Source organism: Protopterus annectens, chromosome 6.part0 (assembly GCF_019279795.1).
Source record: "Protopterus annectens isolate FY-2018-M chromosome 6.part0, PAN1.0, whole genome shotgun sequence".
NCBI classification, from domain to species: domain Eukaryota; kingdom Metazoa; phylum Chordata; order Ceratodontiformes; family Protopteridae; genus Protopterus; species Protopterus annectens.
Genome location: NC_056737.1, coordinates 1,173,618,846 through 1,173,638,608, shown reverse-complemented (window position 1 = coordinate 1,173,638,608; position 19,763 = coordinate 1,173,618,846). Strand labels below are relative to the sequence as shown.

At 39.7% G+C, this 19,763-nt stretch overlaps 1 protein-coding gene across 1 annotated transcript in view; it reads right to left on the bottom strand.

Annotated features, from left to right (window-relative positions):
- Nucleotides 1-19,763, bottom strand: part of SLC4A3 (solute carrier family 4 member 3) — a 2,820,719-nt gene that overhangs the window by 1,277,174 nt on the left and 1,523,782 nt on the right. The window contains exon 8 of the mRNA XM_044074803.1: nt 14,102-14,313. Within this exon, the coding sequence (XP_043930738.1) occupies nt 14,102-14,313 (212 nt within the window). The remainder of the gene's footprint in view (nt 1-14,101; nt 14,314-19,763) is intronic.

Genomic DNA, 19,763 nt, shown 5'->3' with positions numbered 1-19,763 from the left:
GTACATTGTACCTGTAACCTTCCCCCCTTTTTTTTTCCCCAACCCCCTGTATTTTTAAAAAATTTTTTTAAATTTCCCCCCCCAAAAAAAAAAGTACCAATTTTGTTTTTTTTCCTTGTACCAACCCTCCTGTTCCCCCCCCCCAAAAAAAAAACCTTTGAAAAAAAAAAAAAAAAAAAAAAAAAAAAAACCCCCCCCCCCCCCCCCCCCCCTTTTTTTAAGAATTTTTTTTTGTTTTTTTCCCCCCCTTTAATGTAAAAATTGTTTTTTTTTCCTGTAACTCCCCTCCTGTCCCAACCCTGTATTATAACATATGTATACTAAGTACATTGTATCCTGTACCACCCCTCCTGTCCCAACCCTGTACTATAAGATATGTATACTATGTAAATTGTGTCCTGTAACTCCCCTCCTGTCCCAACCCTGTACTATAAGATATGTATACTAAGTACATGGTATCCTGTAACACCCCTCCTCTCCACACCCTGTATTATAAGGTATGTATACTAAGTACATTGTATCCTGTAACTCCCCTCCTGTCCCAACCCTGTACTATAAGATATGTATACTAAGTACATTGTATCCTGTAACTCCTCTCCTGTCCCAACCCTGTACTATAAGATATGTATACTAAGTACATTGTATCCTGTAACTCCTCTCCTGTCCCAACCCTGTACTATAAGATATGTATACTAAGTACATTGTATACTGTAACACCCCTCCTCTCCCAACCCTGTACTATAAGATATGTATACTAAGTACATTGTGTCCTGTAACTCCCCTCCTGTCCCAACCCTGTACTATAAGATATGTATACTTAGTACATTGTATACTGTAACACCCCTCCTCTCCACACCCTGTATTATAAGGTATGTATACTAAGTACATTGTATCCTGTAACTCCCCTCCTGTCCCAACCCTGTACTATAAGATATGTATACTAAATACATTGTATCCTGTAACTCCCCTCCTGTCCCAACCCTGTACTATAAGATATGTATACTTAGTACATTGTATACTGTAACACCCCTCCTCTCCCAACCCTGTACTATAAGATATGTATACTAAGTACATTGTGTCCTGTAACTCCCCTCCTGTCCCAACCGTGTACTATAAGATATGTGTACTTAGTACATTGTATACTGTAACACCCCTCCTCTCCACACCCTGTACTATAAGATATGTATACTAAGTACATTGTATCCTGTAACTCCCCTCCTGTCCCAACCCTGTACTATAAGATATGCATACTAAGTACAGTGTATCCTGTAACTCCCCTCCTGTCCCAACCCTGTACTATAAGATATGTAAACTTAGTACATTGTATACTGTAACACCCCTCCTGTCCCAACCCTGTACTATAAGATATGTATACTAAGTACATTGTGTCCTGAAACTCCCCTCCTGTCCCAACCCTGTACTATAAGATATGTATACTTAGTACATTGTATACTGTAACACCCCTCCTCTCCACACCCTGTATTATAAGGTATGTATACTAAGTACATTGCATCCTGTAACTTCCCTCCTGTCCCAACCCTGTACTATAAGATATGTATACTAAGTACATTGTATCCTGTAACTCCTCTCCTGTCCCAACCCTGTACTATAAGATATGTATACTAAGTACATTGTATCCTGTAACTCCTCTCCTGTCCCAACCCTGTACTATAAGATATGTATACTAAGTACATTGTATACTGTAACACCCCTCCTCTCCCAACCCTGTACTATAAGATATGTATACTAAGTACATTGTGTCCTGTAACTCCCCTCCTGTCCCAACCCTGTACTATAAGATATGTATACTTAGTACATTGTATACTGTAACACCCCTCCTCTCCACACCCTGTATTATAAGGTATGTATACTAAGTACATTGTATACTGTAACTCCCTCCTGTCCCAACCCTGTACTATAAGATATGTATACTAAGTACATTGTATCCTGTAACTCCCCTCCTGTCCCAACCCTGTACTATAAGATATGTATACTTAGTACATTGTATACTGTAACTCCTCTCCTGTCCCAACCCTGTACTATAAGATATGTATACTTAGTACATTGTATACTGTAACACCCCTCCTGTCCCAACCCTGTACTATAAGATATGTTTACTTAGTACATTGGATATTGTAACAACCCTCCTCTCCACACCCTGTATTATAAGGTATGTATACTAAGTACATTGTATCCTGTAACTCCCTTCCTGTCCCAACCCTGTACTATAAAATATGCATACTAAGTACATTGTATCCTGTAACTCCCCTCCTGTCCCAACCCTGTACTATAAGATATGTATACTTAGTACATTGTATACTGTAACACCCCTCCTGTCCCAACCCTGTACTATAAGATATGTATACTAAGTACATTGTGTCCTGTAACTCCCCTCCTGTCCCAACCCTGTACTATAAGATATGTATACTTAGTACATTGTATACTGTAACACCCCTCCTCTCCACACCCTGTATTATAAGGTATGTATACTAAGTACATTGTATCCTGTAACTCCCCTCCTGTCCCAACCCTGTACTATAAGATATGTATACTAAGTACATTGTATCCTGTAACTCCCCTCCTGTCCCAACCCTGTACTATAAGATATGTACACTAAGTACATTGTATCCTGTAAATCCCCTCCTGCCCCAACCCTGTACTATAAGATATGCATACTAAGTACATTGTATACTGTAACACCCCTCCTCTCCACACCCTGTACTATAAGATATGTATACTAAGTACATTGTATCCTGTAACTCCCCTCCTGCCCCAACCCTGTACTATAAGATATGCATACTAAGTACATTGTATACTGTAACACCCCTCCTCTCCACACCCTATACAATAAGATATGTATACTAAGTACATTGTATCCTGTAACTCCCCTCCTGCCCCAACCCTGTACTATAAGATATGTATACTAAGTACATTGTATCCTGTAACTCCCCTCCTGCCCCAACCCTGTACTATAAGATATGTATACTAAGTATGTTGTATACTGTAACTCCCCTCCTGCCCCATCCCTGTACTATAAGATATGTATACTTAGTACATTGTATACTGTAACACCCCTCCTCTCCACACCCTGTATTATAAGGTATGTATACTAAGTACATTGTATCCTGTAACTCCCCTCCTGTCCCAACCCTGTACTATAAGATATGTATACTTAGTACATTGTATACTGTAACACCCCTCCTGTTCCAACCCTGTACTATAAGGTATGTATACTTAGTACATTGTATACTGTAACTCCCCTCCTGCCCCAACCCTGTACTATAAGATATGTATACTAAGTACATTGTATCCTGTAACTCCCCTCCTGTCCCATCCCTGTACTATAAGATATGTACACTAAGTACATTGTATCCTGTAACTCCCCTCCTCTCACAACCCTGTAGTATAAGATATGTATACTAAGTACATTGTATCCTGTAACTCCCCTCCCCTCACAACCCTGTACTATAATATATGTATACTAAGTACATTGTATCCTGTAACTCCCCTCCTGTTCCAACCCTGTACTATAAGATATGTATACTAAGTACATTGTATCCTGTAACTCCCCTCCTGTCCCAACCCTGTACTATAAGATATGTATACTAAGTACATTGTATCCTGTAACTACCCTCCCAACCCTGTACTATAAGATATGTATACTAAGTACATTGTATCCTGTAACTCCCCTCCTGTTCCAACCCTGTACTATAAGATATGTATACTAAGTACATTGTATCCTGTAACTTCCCTCCTCTCCCAACCCTGTACTATAAGATATGCATACTAAGTATGTTGTATACTGTAACATCCCTCCTCTCCACACCCTGTATTATAAGATATGTATACTAAGTACATTGTATCCTGTAACTCCCCTCCTCTCACAACCCTGTAGTATAAGATATGTATACTAAGTACATTGTATCCTGTAACTCCCCTCCCCTCACAACCTTGTACTATAATATATGTATACTACATTGTATCCTGTAACTCCCCTCCTTTTCCAACCCTGTACTATAAGATATGAATACTAAGTACATTGTATCCTGTACCTCCCCTCCTGTCCCATCCCTGTACTATTAGATATGCATACTAAGTACATTGTATCCTGTAACTTACCTCCTCTTCCAACCCTGTACTATAAGATATGCATACTAAGTATGTTGTATACTGTAACACCCCTCCTCTCCACACCCTGTATTATAAGGTATGTATACTAAGTACATTGTATCCTGTAACTTCCCTCCTGTCCCAACCCTGTACTATAAGATATGTATACTAAGTACATTGTATCCTGTAACTCCCCTCCTGTCCCAACCATGCACTATAAGATATGCATACTACGTACATTGTGTCCTGTAACTCCCCTCCTGTCCCAACCTTGTTCTATAAGATATGTATACTAAGTACATTGTATCCTGTAACTCCCCTCCTGTTCCAACCCTGTACTATAAGATATGTATACTAAGTACATTGTATCCTGTAACTCCCCTCCTGTCCCAACCCTGTACTATAAGATATGTATACTAAGTACATTGTGTCCTGTAACTCCCCTCCTGTTCCAATCCTGTACTATAAGATATGTATACTAAGTACATTGTGTCCTGTAACTCCCCTCCTGTTCCAATCCTGTACTATAAGATATGTATACTAAGTACATTGTATACTGTAACACCCCACCTATCCCAACCCTGTACTATAAGATATGTATACTTAGTACATTGTATACTGTAACTCCCCTCCTGTCCCAATCCTGTACTATAAGATATGTATACTAAGTACATTGTGTCCTGTAACTTCCCTCCTGTTCCAATCCGGTACTATAAGATATGTATACTAAGTACATTGTATCCGGTAACTCCTCTATTGTCCCAACCCTGTACTATAAGATATGTATACTTACTACATTGTATCCTGTAACTCCCCTCCTCTCCACACTCTGTATTATAAGGTATGTATACTAAGTACAATGTATCCTATAACTCCCCTCCTGTCCCAATCCTGTACTATAAGATATGTATACTTAGTACATCAAAATAAACACAAATTATTTAACTATCAAGCAGAATCCTGCTGATCTTAATCATATAATTGTAATGACTAGTTGCTTCATGGATATAGTCTCCTTATTAATATCTAATATCTGTAATTAATGTGCAAGTATATTTCATGTAATATATGTAACAATGATGTGCTGTCCATATGTACATTCTTTCTAGTATGTGAAAACTTTCATTGTTGTATTGTAATACGCTCACCTAAGTTCTCACTTGCTTTGCCCTTGTCCATACCCTGTCTAATAAACCCTCCTTTCCCAGATTTAGATAGTGTATCCCCTCTATCACTGCTAGTTAATCCTTCCAGGATTCAGGTTTCTATTTGTTATTATTATCTAGTTACTGTTTCGATAATTTGTAGCGCTGTGCTTTACTTCTTTCTAAATGCTGTAATTAGAGCGCACGACTCAGTTGTACCTAATTTGCTCCTTTATTTCTCCATGTCATGATCACCTCCACTGTATACATACCTTGACTGTTATTGTTTACCATCTACAATGTCTTCCTGTGGAGCATTTCTCCCCGAGCCTCCACTAAAAAAGGACCTGTGTCCAGTTGGAATTTCACGGTAAACAAATGTAAATAAATAAATAAAATAAATAAATAATGTAATATGCTAATTGCCTCTGGAGATTTTCTCCCCAGGCCTCTGCTGAAAATGGGCACCAACCCAGTCGGACTTTCCCAGTAAACAGATGTCAAATAAATAAATAAATAAACTCAGGAGTTTAATAAAATCCACCAAAGCCATGTTTGATAAAGCATTTTTTAGTTATGTTTGTAGTCTCCAAAGCAGAATGCAGCAATGTGCTAAGCTGATTGTGAGCACTGTAACCTACACTGGTGCTGACAATACAACAAACCTACTGGCCAATAAATGTAGCTTTAACTTTACCCCTCTCTCCCCCTCCATCTGCCCCTCAAGATATACCTACAACTGGCTGGCATCCAGATGTCACACAAGAAAAAGTCATAAAAGTGCTATCAAAACTAAAAATACAGCATTGCTGTCCCCTGACAATATCCCTGGATGCATCTTAAAAGACAAGTCCTCCTTAGAACTAAAAAAATATTTTTTTCACCCTGTCTTTGTTTTCTGAGCTATTTTAACACCTCAAAATTACTCTGAGTGCTTCCTGAAAAAATGCTAATATCTTTTCTGCAAAATGGCTGCCAATGGGGCTTGATATACAAATGTGATCTTGTTTTCATAAAGCCTTTCTCTTTCCCATAATCCATTTCAAGTCTGCTTTATACGAGTCATGCTAGACATACGGAAGCAGTGGTGTATTCCCATTCCATTGACATATAATGGGATAAGTGTCAGTCGCTGTCATCTTATATACTGTCTGTACAGGATTGCTTCTTTTATTTTTTAAATGGCCCTCATTTGTGTGTGTCTCAGGGCTTGTTTTACAGCATTTGAAGGAGTTATATAGCTGCAACCAAAAGAGTAGCTAACTGCAGGCCTTTATTCAAAGTAACTTTTACTAGTCCAAGATGAAGTGACAGTTCCCTCCCCCTACTTGGTAAATTTGTTGATGCTTTACAAGAATTGCAAGAAAAATATTTTCTGACTTTTCTCTAAATGCCACAAGACATCTTTGATATTACATTTAAGTCATCTTAAAATGTAAAGTAATCTAAACAACAAACAGTTGAAGTGTAAAGCTTAGTGTTTCAATACTGTGATACTGCTTATGTAAATTTAACAAAGATGGTGACTGTGTTTGAACCACTGACTGATCTAATTGCTTTGTTTTGCTACGAAAGGCATTGTTGCACTGGAAACAGCTATAAATCAGTGTAAATTATTTTCCTCTCTGCAATAAAGACAATGGAAGACAGTTTCACATCTCTGTCTTTTTACAGCAGCTGCTGACAACTGCAAGACTTATAACCTACATAAGACTGTCAGCAGTATCTGACTATAAATTTCTGTCTGTGGTATGTCATGCAGGCATAGACAAATTCCTCTGCTAATTATGTGAGAAGTTAAGCTTTAAAAAGTGAGTAGTCTTTACCTTTGATTCCCAGGTAAGGAAATGAAAGTTTTATAAAGTTCACCTACACAATACTGTTAACCATACTGTGGGATGAAAAACAAACTAAGAGTTGTATTAAACTTTAGGAGAAAGTGTAGTTTTCCTTTATATAGCATGAACCACAATTTAGCCACACCCCTAACAACACTGTTCAGTCTCAGCCGCACCCCTAACAACACTGTTCAGTCTCAGCCACACCCCTAACAACACTGCTTAGTCTCAGCCACACCCCTAACAACACTGTTCATTCTCAGCCTCCATACAGGTTTTGTACCATAAAATAGTTGCAGTCATTCTCCAGCATAAGGGAGGACCTTCCACAGACCCAGGCAATTACAGACTCATAAGTCTGACCAGCCTTATATATATAACGCCATGGAAAGACATCATGGAATTAATCAATCAGGACACAGAGAACCTCCAGTCATGGACCTTTCTCAGTTTGAATTTGTCAAGTGTGGATCATGCTTATTCAAACTGGTGAATTTCTTTGAAAAGGTCATCAAAGTACTGGATGAAAGCAAAATAGTAACTACCACAAACCTCAATCTGGCCAAAGGTTTTGGCAAAACTCCCTAGTCAGGCATAGTAGAAAAGCTAAATACACTAGGAATTAACCCCTGTGTCACCCACTGGATTGCCACCTCTCTCACAGATAGGATGCAGATAACCAAAACAGGGGACATTACCTCCACAAAGAGACCAATCACCAGTGGAGTCCCCTGGGGTACTGTGATGGCTCCTCTCCTGCTTGGCATTTACCTTTCAGAAGTAAAAGCCAATACTAAGGGGCTATGTCTGACTAAGTCTGCAGATGATGCAAGCTAGGAGCAGTCACTGAATTTTCAAATGACTTAGTCATCCTGCAGGAAGGTTTGTCTCAATACACAATTGGTGTCAAAACTGTGGACTGAAACTAAATGCCAAAAAATGCATTAGTGTATTCTTTGGGACATCATCTATCCAGGGAACTACCACATTGATAATATGCCCCTAAAAGCTGACCCAGTTGTTCAGGATTTGGGAAATTAAATGGACAGTAATTTAACTTTTGATGGACATGTGTCTGTTTTTCTTTATGTACATATACATACACACACACACACACACACACACACACACACACACACACACACACACACACACACACACACACACACACACACACACACACACACACACACACACACATATATTTGGTATAATATTTGAAAGACATACCATCGAATTTCATTTTCACAAGACAAAAATTGCGAAAACTAAATACCTAAATGGCAAATTTTTCCCAGGAAGTAAACACTTGCCCAATATGCCCTCTTCTACACTGTAGTGCAATATTGGAGTTCATATATATAGTTGGGGGGGTGAGAGGTGAAGCCCCCCACCTAGCTGGGTTTTATTTACTCTGGTGTGTGTTTTGTTGGAGTTTGGGCAAGTGTTTACTAGACCTGGGAAAAATTTACCATTCAGGTATTTTGTTTTAGCGATTTTTGTCTTGTGAAAACTAAATTCAATGATATGACCTTTCAAATATTAAAAAAAGATCCATACATACACACACACATGCACACACACACACACACACACACACACACACACACACACACACACACACACACACACACACACACACACACACACACACACACACACACACACACACACACACACACACACACACACACACACATTTGATATGATATTTGAAAGACATACCATCGAATTTCATTTTCACAAGACAAAAAGTGTGAAAACGAAATACCTAAATGGCAAATTTTTCCCAGGAAGTAAACACTTGCCCAATATGCCCTATTCTACACTGTAGTGCAATATTAGGTTCATAGGTTCATAGGTTCATACTAGGCTATCTGCCCGAGGGCATTTACAAGCCTAGCCCATAGTTTTGTGGCTTACGCCACCCCTTTAGTATGGGGAACTATACCCATTATTTTGCTGTGCCTCTGTTGAGCAGTGACACTGAGGTAATCCCTGGGGTATATCTGCGATCTCCCATCCATTGGTCAAGATTTCTCTTGAACAAGGCCAGCGAGGTGCTCTGCCTCACATATACCGGGATTTTATTCCACAGCATAGGGAGTCTTTGGGTGATGAATCTATCCCTCCAGCACGTCCTATTAATAGCCGTGTCGAGGTTTAAGTCTCCCGCCCTTGTGGCTCTGACGGATCTAGATTTTTTGCGGTGAAGCATATTCATCAAATCTGGGTTTGACATGGCCTTGTATGTTAGGCAAAGGTCACCTCTGAGCAAGCGGTAAGCGACTGAATAGAGCTGGAGTTCTTTCAGTCGGGCAGCATAGGACAGATGTTTGAGACCCTTTATCCTTTTGGTGAGGAACTTTTGTGGCCTCTCCAGCTGCTGCAAGTGTCGGGTCAGATACATTCCGAATGGGGCATTGTACTCAATCATTGGTCAGATGAGTGATGAGTATAGGGAGACTATGACTTCCCTTGATCTAGATGAGAATCCCTTCATGATAAGGTGGGCAATGTAGAAGGTCTTCCTAACTACTTTTAGCTACATGGGTGTCGAATGACAGACTACTATCAACCTGGGTCCCCAGGTCCCTGATAACTTCTTCTGTACTCAGTGGATTGCCACCTATTTGGTAGCTAGGGGTAACCTTGTTTTTCCCGAAGGGTATGACTATGCATTTTTTGGCATTTAACTTTAGGCCATGGCTCTGGCACCAGTTATCCGTTTCTGTGAGACCCTTCTGAAGGATATCTGTGTCAGATGTGTTTTCTACTATGGCCCAGTTTGCAGTCATCTGCAAACTTTGTCAGACATATCCCTGTGTTTGCTTGTACTTCGGAAAAGTAGATGCCAAACAAGAGTGGGCCCAGGACTGAGCCCTGTGGTACACCACTTGTGACAGGCTTTGAGTCTGACATGGCGCCAGCAACTCTGACCCTGTGGGTTCTGTCACTCAGCCAGTTTGCAACCCATCTTGTGATGTATGGGTTAACATTTAAGCTGATGAGTTTTTCAATGATACCCGAGTGGGGTATTGTATCAAAGGCCTTCGCCAGATCGAGGTAGGCTGTATGGACTGCCTTTCCCTCATCAATGGCTTTGGTGACTGTTTCAAAAAGTCAACCAAGTTTAGAAGGCATGATCTGCCTTTGACAAAGCCAAACTGGGATGGATCCAAAGTCTGCAAATTCCCTATGTCTTTATTTATGAGGTCCATTATGATCCTCTCCATGGCTTTGCAGATAAGGCTTGTCAAGCTAATGGGCGGTAATTTCCAGGGTCGGTGGAGGCACCGCCTTTGTGAAGTGGGACCACAGTTGCAGTGCGCCACTCCTGGGTGCGTATCCAGAGGTAAGACTATGATTAAACAGCTGTCCTAGCTGTGGGTTTAATTCCTCGTTGAGTTCGTGGAGCACACAGCCGGGGACACCATCAGGTCCCATGGATGCTGTGTTTTTGCTTTGGAGAGAGCAGTTCTCACTTGGGTGTTGGAGATGTTTGGGGGCTGCAATCGCTTGGTATAGATATCTCTCCTTTTGGGGAGGGGAGAAGTTTGCACTGAACCTGTCAGCCAGTATGTTGGCAATGTCTGTAGGATCAGTAATCTTCACATCATTTTGAACTAGTTCTGAGCATATCTGGGAGTTTCCTCCCAGGTTTCTAACATAGCTAAAGAAGGCCTTATGATTGTCTTTTGAGTCTTTAGCTATTTTTCTCTCAAAATTTGCTTTGGATGATTTTATGAGAGCTCTTAGTTTTTACTTATAGTGATCAAGGGTGTCTTACCTTTTAAGGATTTTGCTCTATCTTGTAGTAGCTTCCTCCTTTTGTTGTAGAGTTTGTTTATGGCTGGGGTCCACCAGAGTGGACGCTTGCCTTTGGTACAAAGAGTCTTTGTTTTGCTTGGGATTGCCTTATCCATGCAGTCCTGCAGGTGCTGGTAGAAGGCATTTGTAAGTGATTCAGCGGCTTGAGTACTGTTTTCCGTCGGCTCGGGGCCTTAAAGGAGACCACACTAGTCTTTAGAAGTGTGAAGTCGGCTTTAGAAGTTCTTTACTGTGGTTTTTTTTATTTCAGGTGGGGTGGGATGAGGACCTCCAGCGTGATTAGTTTGTGATCTGATCTCACCAGTGAGGGGTATACTTCCGGTGTTGAACATTGTGCTCCCATGTTCGTGATGATGAGATCAAGTATGTTTTCTCCTCTTGTGGGGATGGTGACTAGTTGTTCCATGGCATTTGAGTTTATGAATTCCAGGAACTTTTGGGCTAGGGTGTTTGGGCTTGAGTAGTGTTCCCAGTCTATATTAGGGTAATTGAAGTCACCTAGTATGATGGTGTTTGGTGATACATTTATCCCTCTAGTGTTTTCAAGAAGGCCATGTGAGGTTCCTGAGTTTGTGAGGGTGGCCTGTAACATGCTACAATTTGCAGAGCAGTCTTGCCTATGGTTAATTGCACCTGGATGGTCTCCGATGCATCGTGCGTTGCCACCAGTCTTGAGGTGTGGGTGTCTTTGATGAATATGGATACCCTCCTTTCTTGGTATTGTCCGGATTTTGGGGCGGAACGCATGATAAGAGGTAAAACCTGATAGTGCTGGGGTGCTCTCAGGAGCCTTGAACCAGGTTTCTGTCACTGCACAGACATCGATGTTCTCCATACTGAGAAGGGCCTCGAGTCGTGCATTTTGAGATTTAGACTTCTGGCATTGAGCAGCATTACCCTTAGTTTTTTCCTTTTTGTGTTCTAGGGTGGTAGGTTTAGAATTTGAGCCTTGCCTAAAAAGGCACTATGGGGGTGGCAAGAGCCTTTGCCAATATCCGGAATCCCAGGGTGACAGGTGCAAGCCGTCCCTTGCGGCAGCGTGGCTTGTCCAGCATGTCATCCCAGGCAGACAGACATTGGATCCCCTTTGAATGACACCAGAGTTTAAGCCAATTGTTAAAGCTGATCATCTTATCTCTGTATTGTGGCATCATTCTTGGTGAAGGTAGGATACTGCTCAAGGTCAGGGTCATACCTGCCTGGGCTACATAATCAGAGAGCTCCTCAATGTCTCTTTTCATGTAGTCCAAGGAGGTACATCTCAGGTCGTTTACACCAGCGTGGACAATGACTGAGTCATATTTGTACCTGCTGTTGAGAGACCTGAGTGCTTGCGTTATGTGGTGGATTCTAGCGCCCGACAGGCAGCTTACTGTGACCTTCTCCTTACTCAGTCTGGTGAGCGGGACGTCAGTGTGTCTGACTATGGAGTCACCAATGACTAGTGTGTCTGGCATTGTGTTTGGCCTTAAGGGCTGTGACTGTTTGACACTCTGACTGTGAGGTCTATGTGTTGCAGGTGTTGTGTTCTGAGGTGGTGGTTGTTTGGGTGTCTGCTTTGGTGGCCTCTGCTGTTTTGGTAGATTTTTGATCAGAGCCGCGAGTATGTCTTTGTGTGTTTATGTGTATGATTTGAGGTTGTGATGGTACTATGTGAGACTGGGTCTATAGTGTGTGTGGTAACCTTCTCCTCCTGACTGGTCTTGCCAGTCCTATGTTGAGAGAGCTCAGCCTCCAGTTTGGCCGTATAGTTGCATCTCTCGCATGTATTTGTGTTTTGTGGGAGGAGGAGAGGGTTGTCTGTGTACATGAGGCAATTGTAACATTGCCTCAATATTCCCAGGTTCACCAGCTGAGCAGGAGAGGACACTAGCAACTGATCCCTCGACATGCTAGAAGGACTAGACAAATATTGGAGTTGGTATATATAGTTGGGGGGGTGGGAGGTGAAGCCCCCCACCTAGCTGGGTTTTATTTACTTTGGTGTGTGTTTTGTTGGAGTTTGGGCAAGTGTTTACTTGCTCTGGGAAAAATTTACCATTCGGGTATTTTGTTTTAGTGATTTTTGTCTTGTGAAAACTAAATTCAATGATATGGCCTTTCAAATATTAAAAGAAGATCCATACATACACCCCCCCACACCCACACACACACATATTTGATATAATATTTGAAAGATATACCATCGAATTTCATTTTCACAAGACAAAAAGTGCGAAAACAAAATACCTAAATGGCAAATTTTTCCCAGGAAGTAAACATTTGCCCAATACGCCCTCTTCTACACTGTAGTGCAATATTGGAGTTGGTGTATATAGTTGGGGGGTGGGAGGTGAAGCCGCACCACCTAGCTGGGTTTTATTTACTCTGGTCTGTGTTTTGTTGGAGTTTGGGCAAGTGTTTACTTATCTTGGGAAAAATTTACCATTCAGCTATTTTGTTTTAGTGATTTTTGTCTTGTGAAAACTAAATTCAATGATATGGCCTTTCAATTATTAAAAGAAGATCCATACACACAAACACACACACACACACACACACACACACACACACACACACACACACACACACACACACACACACACACACACACACACACACAAACTGCTAATAAGTGTGTACTTTTTTTGTGAGGTCAGAGGATTGCAAATTACTTGTGAACAGAACAGTCTGGGAAATTAGGTTTCCAAGAGGACAATAAAAATATTGCAGGACCCTTGGAACAGTTCACACAAACCCTAGTGTCAGTTTTAAGTACTGCAAAATAGATGGGAACAAGATGCTGTGGTAAAACTATCAGATTTATGTGAGGAAGAAAAATATACATGGGAGCATACAGCTCAGGGGCATTAAGATGTGAATGAAAAACATAGATATGGGAAGAACATGCTGAATATGTATTCTGTGGTAGAGAGAAAGAAAACAAAAGCTATGGACATTGTGTCACTTATGATCATTATTAGAAAACTTAATTATCTAAAATGCATGTATAAATAATAAAATATACAGTAAGCAGAAACATAGGAAACAACATAGTGCACTTAATAGAACAAACTGCTACATACTTTAGACTTGGCAACCCAGCGAGATGAGAGGATAAAACATGTTAGATAAATTATCTGAGTCTGCTGACATTTTATTTATTTTTTCCTTCCAAAGTTTAAGTATTTGTCTTACTTTTCATGTCATCCAAGTCAGCACTTGCGAGCATTTTTGCCTCGGCTTCATCAGTGGGAAATCTTTGAAATGCCAAATTGTCTTGTGCAGTCATGCTGCCAATGCACATCCTCTCTTTCAGGTCATAACTGTTCCTCTGTCCACTCAACAGCTGATGCAACTGCTTGCACTTTTCCCATGATCCTGCAGATGTACCTGGCATATCTCTGGACCTTTATGGAATAAAGAAAAAGGTGAATAACGCGCATGTTTAATATACTACTGAGAAAACCTACACTGCGAGCCAAATGTTTTTAAGAGTTTAAAATACAAGAATTACTTACAAAGCTTATAACAGGGAGGTACCCACATATATTAAGTTTTTATAGAATTTCCACTGTTATCTCTAAAGCTGTTCTAGCTCTTCAGCAAAGCACATAGGCTAAGAAAACATGGGAGGCATGAGGCACTGCACAGTGGCAGAACCTTTATTCAAGCTTCTGTTCAATGCTTAAGCACTGTCTCTGCACCCTGTTGAGCTCTCATTCTGTTTTGCTCTGTCCTTCTCCTTCTCTCTCTCTCTCTCTCTCTGTATATATACTGTGTATGTGTGTGTGTGTGTGTGTGTGTGTGTGTGTGTGTGTGTGTGTGTGTGTGTGTGTATATGGATTCCATACATTTGGTCGAATTACACTTAGTCGAAAGTGATACCAGGTATTGCACCTCACTGAAAGCTCACTTGACTGAAAGCTCACTTGGTCGAAGTTCATTTGGTCGAAAATGGAATATAGCCCCTGCCCCACTGCAGTGCAACCCTTTATTTTTCTGTTTGTAATAATAAAGAATTTCATTAATTACAGGAACTGGATTAAGTACAAATTGTAGCTTTGTGTGTTCATTTTCAGGGTGTGATGTGTAAACTTGCCTTTTTGCAATGAAGTGAAGAGGAAATGTGGGCAATGTTTAATTCTTTTTTTATAATTCTTACTTTAACAATAATAATGTTTAATTCTTTTTTATAATTCTTACTTTAACAATAATAATGTTTAATTCTTTTTTTTATAATTCTTACTTTAACAATAATAATGTTTAATTCTTTTTTTATAATTCTTACTTTAACAATAATACTGTTTAATTCTTTTTTATAATTCTTACTTTAACAATAATACTGTTTAATTCTTTTTTATAATTCTTACTTTAACAATAATAATGTTTAATTCTTTCTTTTTTATAATTCTTACTTTAACAATAATAATGTGTAATTCTTTTTTTATAATTCTTACTTTAACAATAATAATGTGTAATTCTTTTTTTATAATTCTTACTTTAACAATAATAATGTTTAATTCTTTTTTATAATTCTTACTTTAACAATAATAATGTTTAATTCTTTTTTATAATTCTTACTTTAACAATAATAATGTTTAATTCTTTTTTTTATAATTCTTACTTTAACAATAATAATGTTTAATTCTTTTTTTTTATAATTCTTACTTTAACAATAACAATGAATTGTACAAGGGTAGTGTGACATTGATGAGGACTGTGGTGGGAGTGACACATACATTTAAGGTGGAGGTGGGATTTCATCAAGGATCAGGTCTGAGCCCTTTTTTATTTGCAATGGTGATGGACAGGTTGACAGATGAGATCAGACAGGAGGCCCCGTGAACTATGATGTTTGCAGATGACATTGTGATCTGTAGTGAGAGCAGGGAACAGGTGGAGGAGACCCTGGAGAGGTGGAGATATGCTTTAGAGAGGAGAGGAATGAAGGTCAGCAGGGCTAAAACAGAATATATGTGTGTAAATGAGAGGGAGGGTAGAGGAATGGTGAGGATGCAGGGAGTAGAGTTGGTAAAGGTGGATGAGTTTAAGTACTTGGGATCAACAGTTCAGAGTAATGGTGAGTGTGGAAGACAGGTGAAAAAGAGAGTACAGGCAGGGTGAAATGCGTGGAGAAGAGTATCAGGAGTGATTTGTGACAGACGGGTACCAGTAAGAGTGAAAGAGAAGGTCTATAAGAGGGTAGTGAGACCAGCTATGTTATATGGATTGGAGACAGTGGCACTGACAAAAAGGCAGGAGCCAGAGCTGGATGTGGCAGAGTTAAAGATGTTAAGATTTGCACTGGGTGTGACTAGGATGGACAGGATTAGGAATCAGTATATTAGAGGGTCAACTCAGGTTGGACAGTTTGGAGACAAAGCAAGAGAGGCAAGATTGCGTTGGTTTGGACATATGCTGAGGAGGGATGCTGGGTATATTGGGAAAAGGATGCTAAGGATGGAGCTGCCAGGTAAGAGGAAAAGAGGAAGGCTTAAGATAAGGTTTATGGATGTGGTGAGAGAGAACATGCAGGCGGTTGGTGTGAAAGAGTATGAGGCAGAGGACAGGAAGAAATGGAAACAGATGATCCGCTGTGGCAACCCCTAACGAGAAGAACCGAAAGAAGAAGAAGAACGAATGAAACTATTTACGATATTTACAATATACACATATTAAAAAAATCCCATTTGGTGTTAAACAGCAAGAACTTATTTTTTCCAATTATTTCTGACAAGCATATATTTAATTCTATTTTTCTAATAATAGTTGTAATTTAATCCAGTACCTGAAGTTATGTTTCTTCCATTTGCTCTTAATTGTATATTTTTCATTTCTTCTTGGCCTAAAACAGTAGCTAGTTCAACAAACCCATTAAACAAGGAGTAGCTTTACTTTTGTGATTTATGGTGATTATTTTCCTGATTTTGTTAATAGTGTCCATGCTTAGGGATATTGCAAAGGATGTATACATGTAGGCTTTGGAACATTCATTAACATCAAAGATTCTGTAAGCAGATGAGAAGTTGGAGCCTGATGGCTAACTGAAAGCAGCATAATTTCAGAGCTCCATAAAACTATTAAAATACACAGGAAATATTTACATTTTTAAACAAAAATATCAACAATATATAGATAATAAATTAAACTATACAAATACAAATTTTGGCGGATTTTTATTAATATTTTCCTGTCAGAAATACTTGGAGATTTATCAGACATTGAAAACGAGCAACTCAAAGAATTCCCATCCAGATGTGGCTTTAAAGAAAGAACTACAACTGGTGACTAAGAAAGAACTACAACTGGTGACTACTACCTTACAAGAACTGTCTTTGAAAATGGATGACTTCAAGGAAAACTTGGAAAATCTAAAACGTAATTGTCAAAAGCAAACTGATGTTTTTAAGGAACTGCTACAGCAACAACAGACAAAAATAACAGCTTTAGAAACTTCATTAACTGATATTGAAGGAAGGGTCAAAGGAGAAGAAATCCAGAAAAGAATGTCTTCTTAAACAAAATACTTAGCTCCTTAATAAGGTGGATGACTTAGGAAATAGAGAATGAAGGATGAATATTATAATCTTTGGACTTCCTGAAAATACTGATTGCGAGGACATTATTTCATTTTTAACTTCATGGATTCCCAAGTTTCTAGATTTAAAAGAATGTTTGTAATTTTGTCATAGGGCATTGAAAGGGCTCACAGGGCTCTAGGAAAACCTGCCTCAACCTCATCTAATATATTTCTTAGATCAATAATAAAAACTGCCTGGAGAAAATCACCTTTAAAACATAATCAAAATCTAATAAGATTTGACAACGACTTTTCCACCAGAGTATTGGAACAGAAAAAAAGCTTGGCCACTAATAAAACTGCTTAAACAAAACAATATCAAGCCACAGCTTGCCTTTCCTGCCAGAATTAAAATCTATTATTCAAAAGAAATGCAAACTTTTAATAACTTAGAAGAGGCTTCTGCATTTATCAAAAATAATAATATTGTCCCTATTCCTGAAGATATGGACTGGTCATCACCTTCTCTGAAGAGAACAAATGAAAACAATTCCTGGACAGATGCCAAAAAGAAAAAGCAAAACACTGAATCCAAAATAGCTGTTCCAGCTAAATCTCTCAAAGCTTTTACGCTAACATGATTTTTTACTGTCACAATTGTTCATTATATTTATTACAGTAATGCATATCTTGTTGGAGCTTTATTTTATTTATCTTATTTGTTTTTTTTTAACTTCTTTCTTCTTCTTCTTCTCCTCTGAAAGTTTACCTTAATACAATAATAGAAGTGGTAGCTTATTAAATATAGTATAATGGAGAGCACTGGGATCTCACATTCTTCCCTGATCTGTATTTTTATTTTTATATCATACAGTAGTATTCATGTATGAAACTAAGCTGAGGTACACATGCTTTATGATCTTATTTTATTAATTGCTGAAGGTGTGTCAAATGAATAACTAACTCTAATTAGTGTGTCAATTTATTTTGGCTGAATAATCTCTTACTGCCCATTTGGTTGCCTGGTGAACTAATAGTCATGTGTTAGCTGTTTCTTTCTTATTTAAATGTCCGATGGGTTACTACACAAACAGAAGCTTTTGTTTGTGTTGGCTGCTCCCTGGGCTATTTAGTGTGATTCAAGGTTTTTCTTTTCCTCTCTTGTGTGTGTTTGAACTAGACTAAGATTTGGACTTGATCTCCTTTCCCTGCCCTGTTCCTTTGCTCGCTCTGTTTTGTTTGCCTTTCCTTTGCACTTGCTCTTCTTTACCTGCCCTATTCCTTTGCTCGCGCTTTTGTTTGCCTTTCCTTTGCACTTGCTCTCCTTTCCCTGCCCTATTCCTTTGCTTGCTCTGTTTTCTTTGCCTTTCCTTTGCACTTGCTCTCCTTTCCCTGCCCTATTCCTTTCCTTGCTCTGTTTTGTTTGCCTTTCCTTTGCACTTGCTCTCTTTCCCTGCCCTATTCCTTTGCTCGCTCTGTTTTGTTTGCCTTTCCTTTGCACTTGCTCTCTTTCCCTGCCCTATTCCTTTGCTCGCTCTGTTTTGTTTGCCTTTCCTTTGCACTTGCTCTCTTTCCCTGCCCTATTCCTTTGCTCGCTCTGTTTTGTTTGCCTTTCCTTTGCACTTGCTCTATTTCCCTGCCCTATTCCTTTGCTCGCTCTGTTTTGTTTGCCTTTCCTTTGCACTTGCTCTCTTTCCCTGCCCTATTCCTTTGCTCGCTCTGTTTTGTTTGCCTTTCCTTTGCACTTGCTCTCTTTCCCTGCCCTATTCCTTTGCTCGCTCTGTTTTGTTTGCCTTTCCTTTGCACTTGCTCTCCTTTCCCTGCCCTATTCCTTTGCTCGCTCTGTTTTGTTTGCCTTTCCTTTGCACTTGCTCTCTTTCCCTGCCCTATTCCTTTGCTCGCTCTGTTTTGTTTGCCTTTCCTTTGCACTTGCTCTATTTCCCTGCCCTATTCCTTTGCTCGCTCTGTTTTGTTTGCCTTTCCTTTGCACTTGCTCTCTTTCCCTGCCCTATTCCTTTGCTCGCTCTGTTTTGTTTGCCTTTCCTTTGCACTTGCTCTATTTCCCTGCCCTATTCCTTTGCTCGCTCTGTTTTGTTTGCCTTTCCTTTGCACTTGCTCTCCTTTCCCTGCCCTATTCCTTTGCTCGCTCTGTTTTGTTTGCCTTTCTTTTGCACTTGCTCTCTTTCCCTGCCCTATTCCTTTGCTCGCTCTGTTTTGTTTGCCTTTCCTTTGCACTTGCTCTCCTTTCCCTGCCCTATTCCTTTGCTCGCTCTGTTTTGTTTGCCTTTCCTTTGCACTTGCTCTTCTTTACCTGCCCTATTCCTTTGCTCGCTCTGT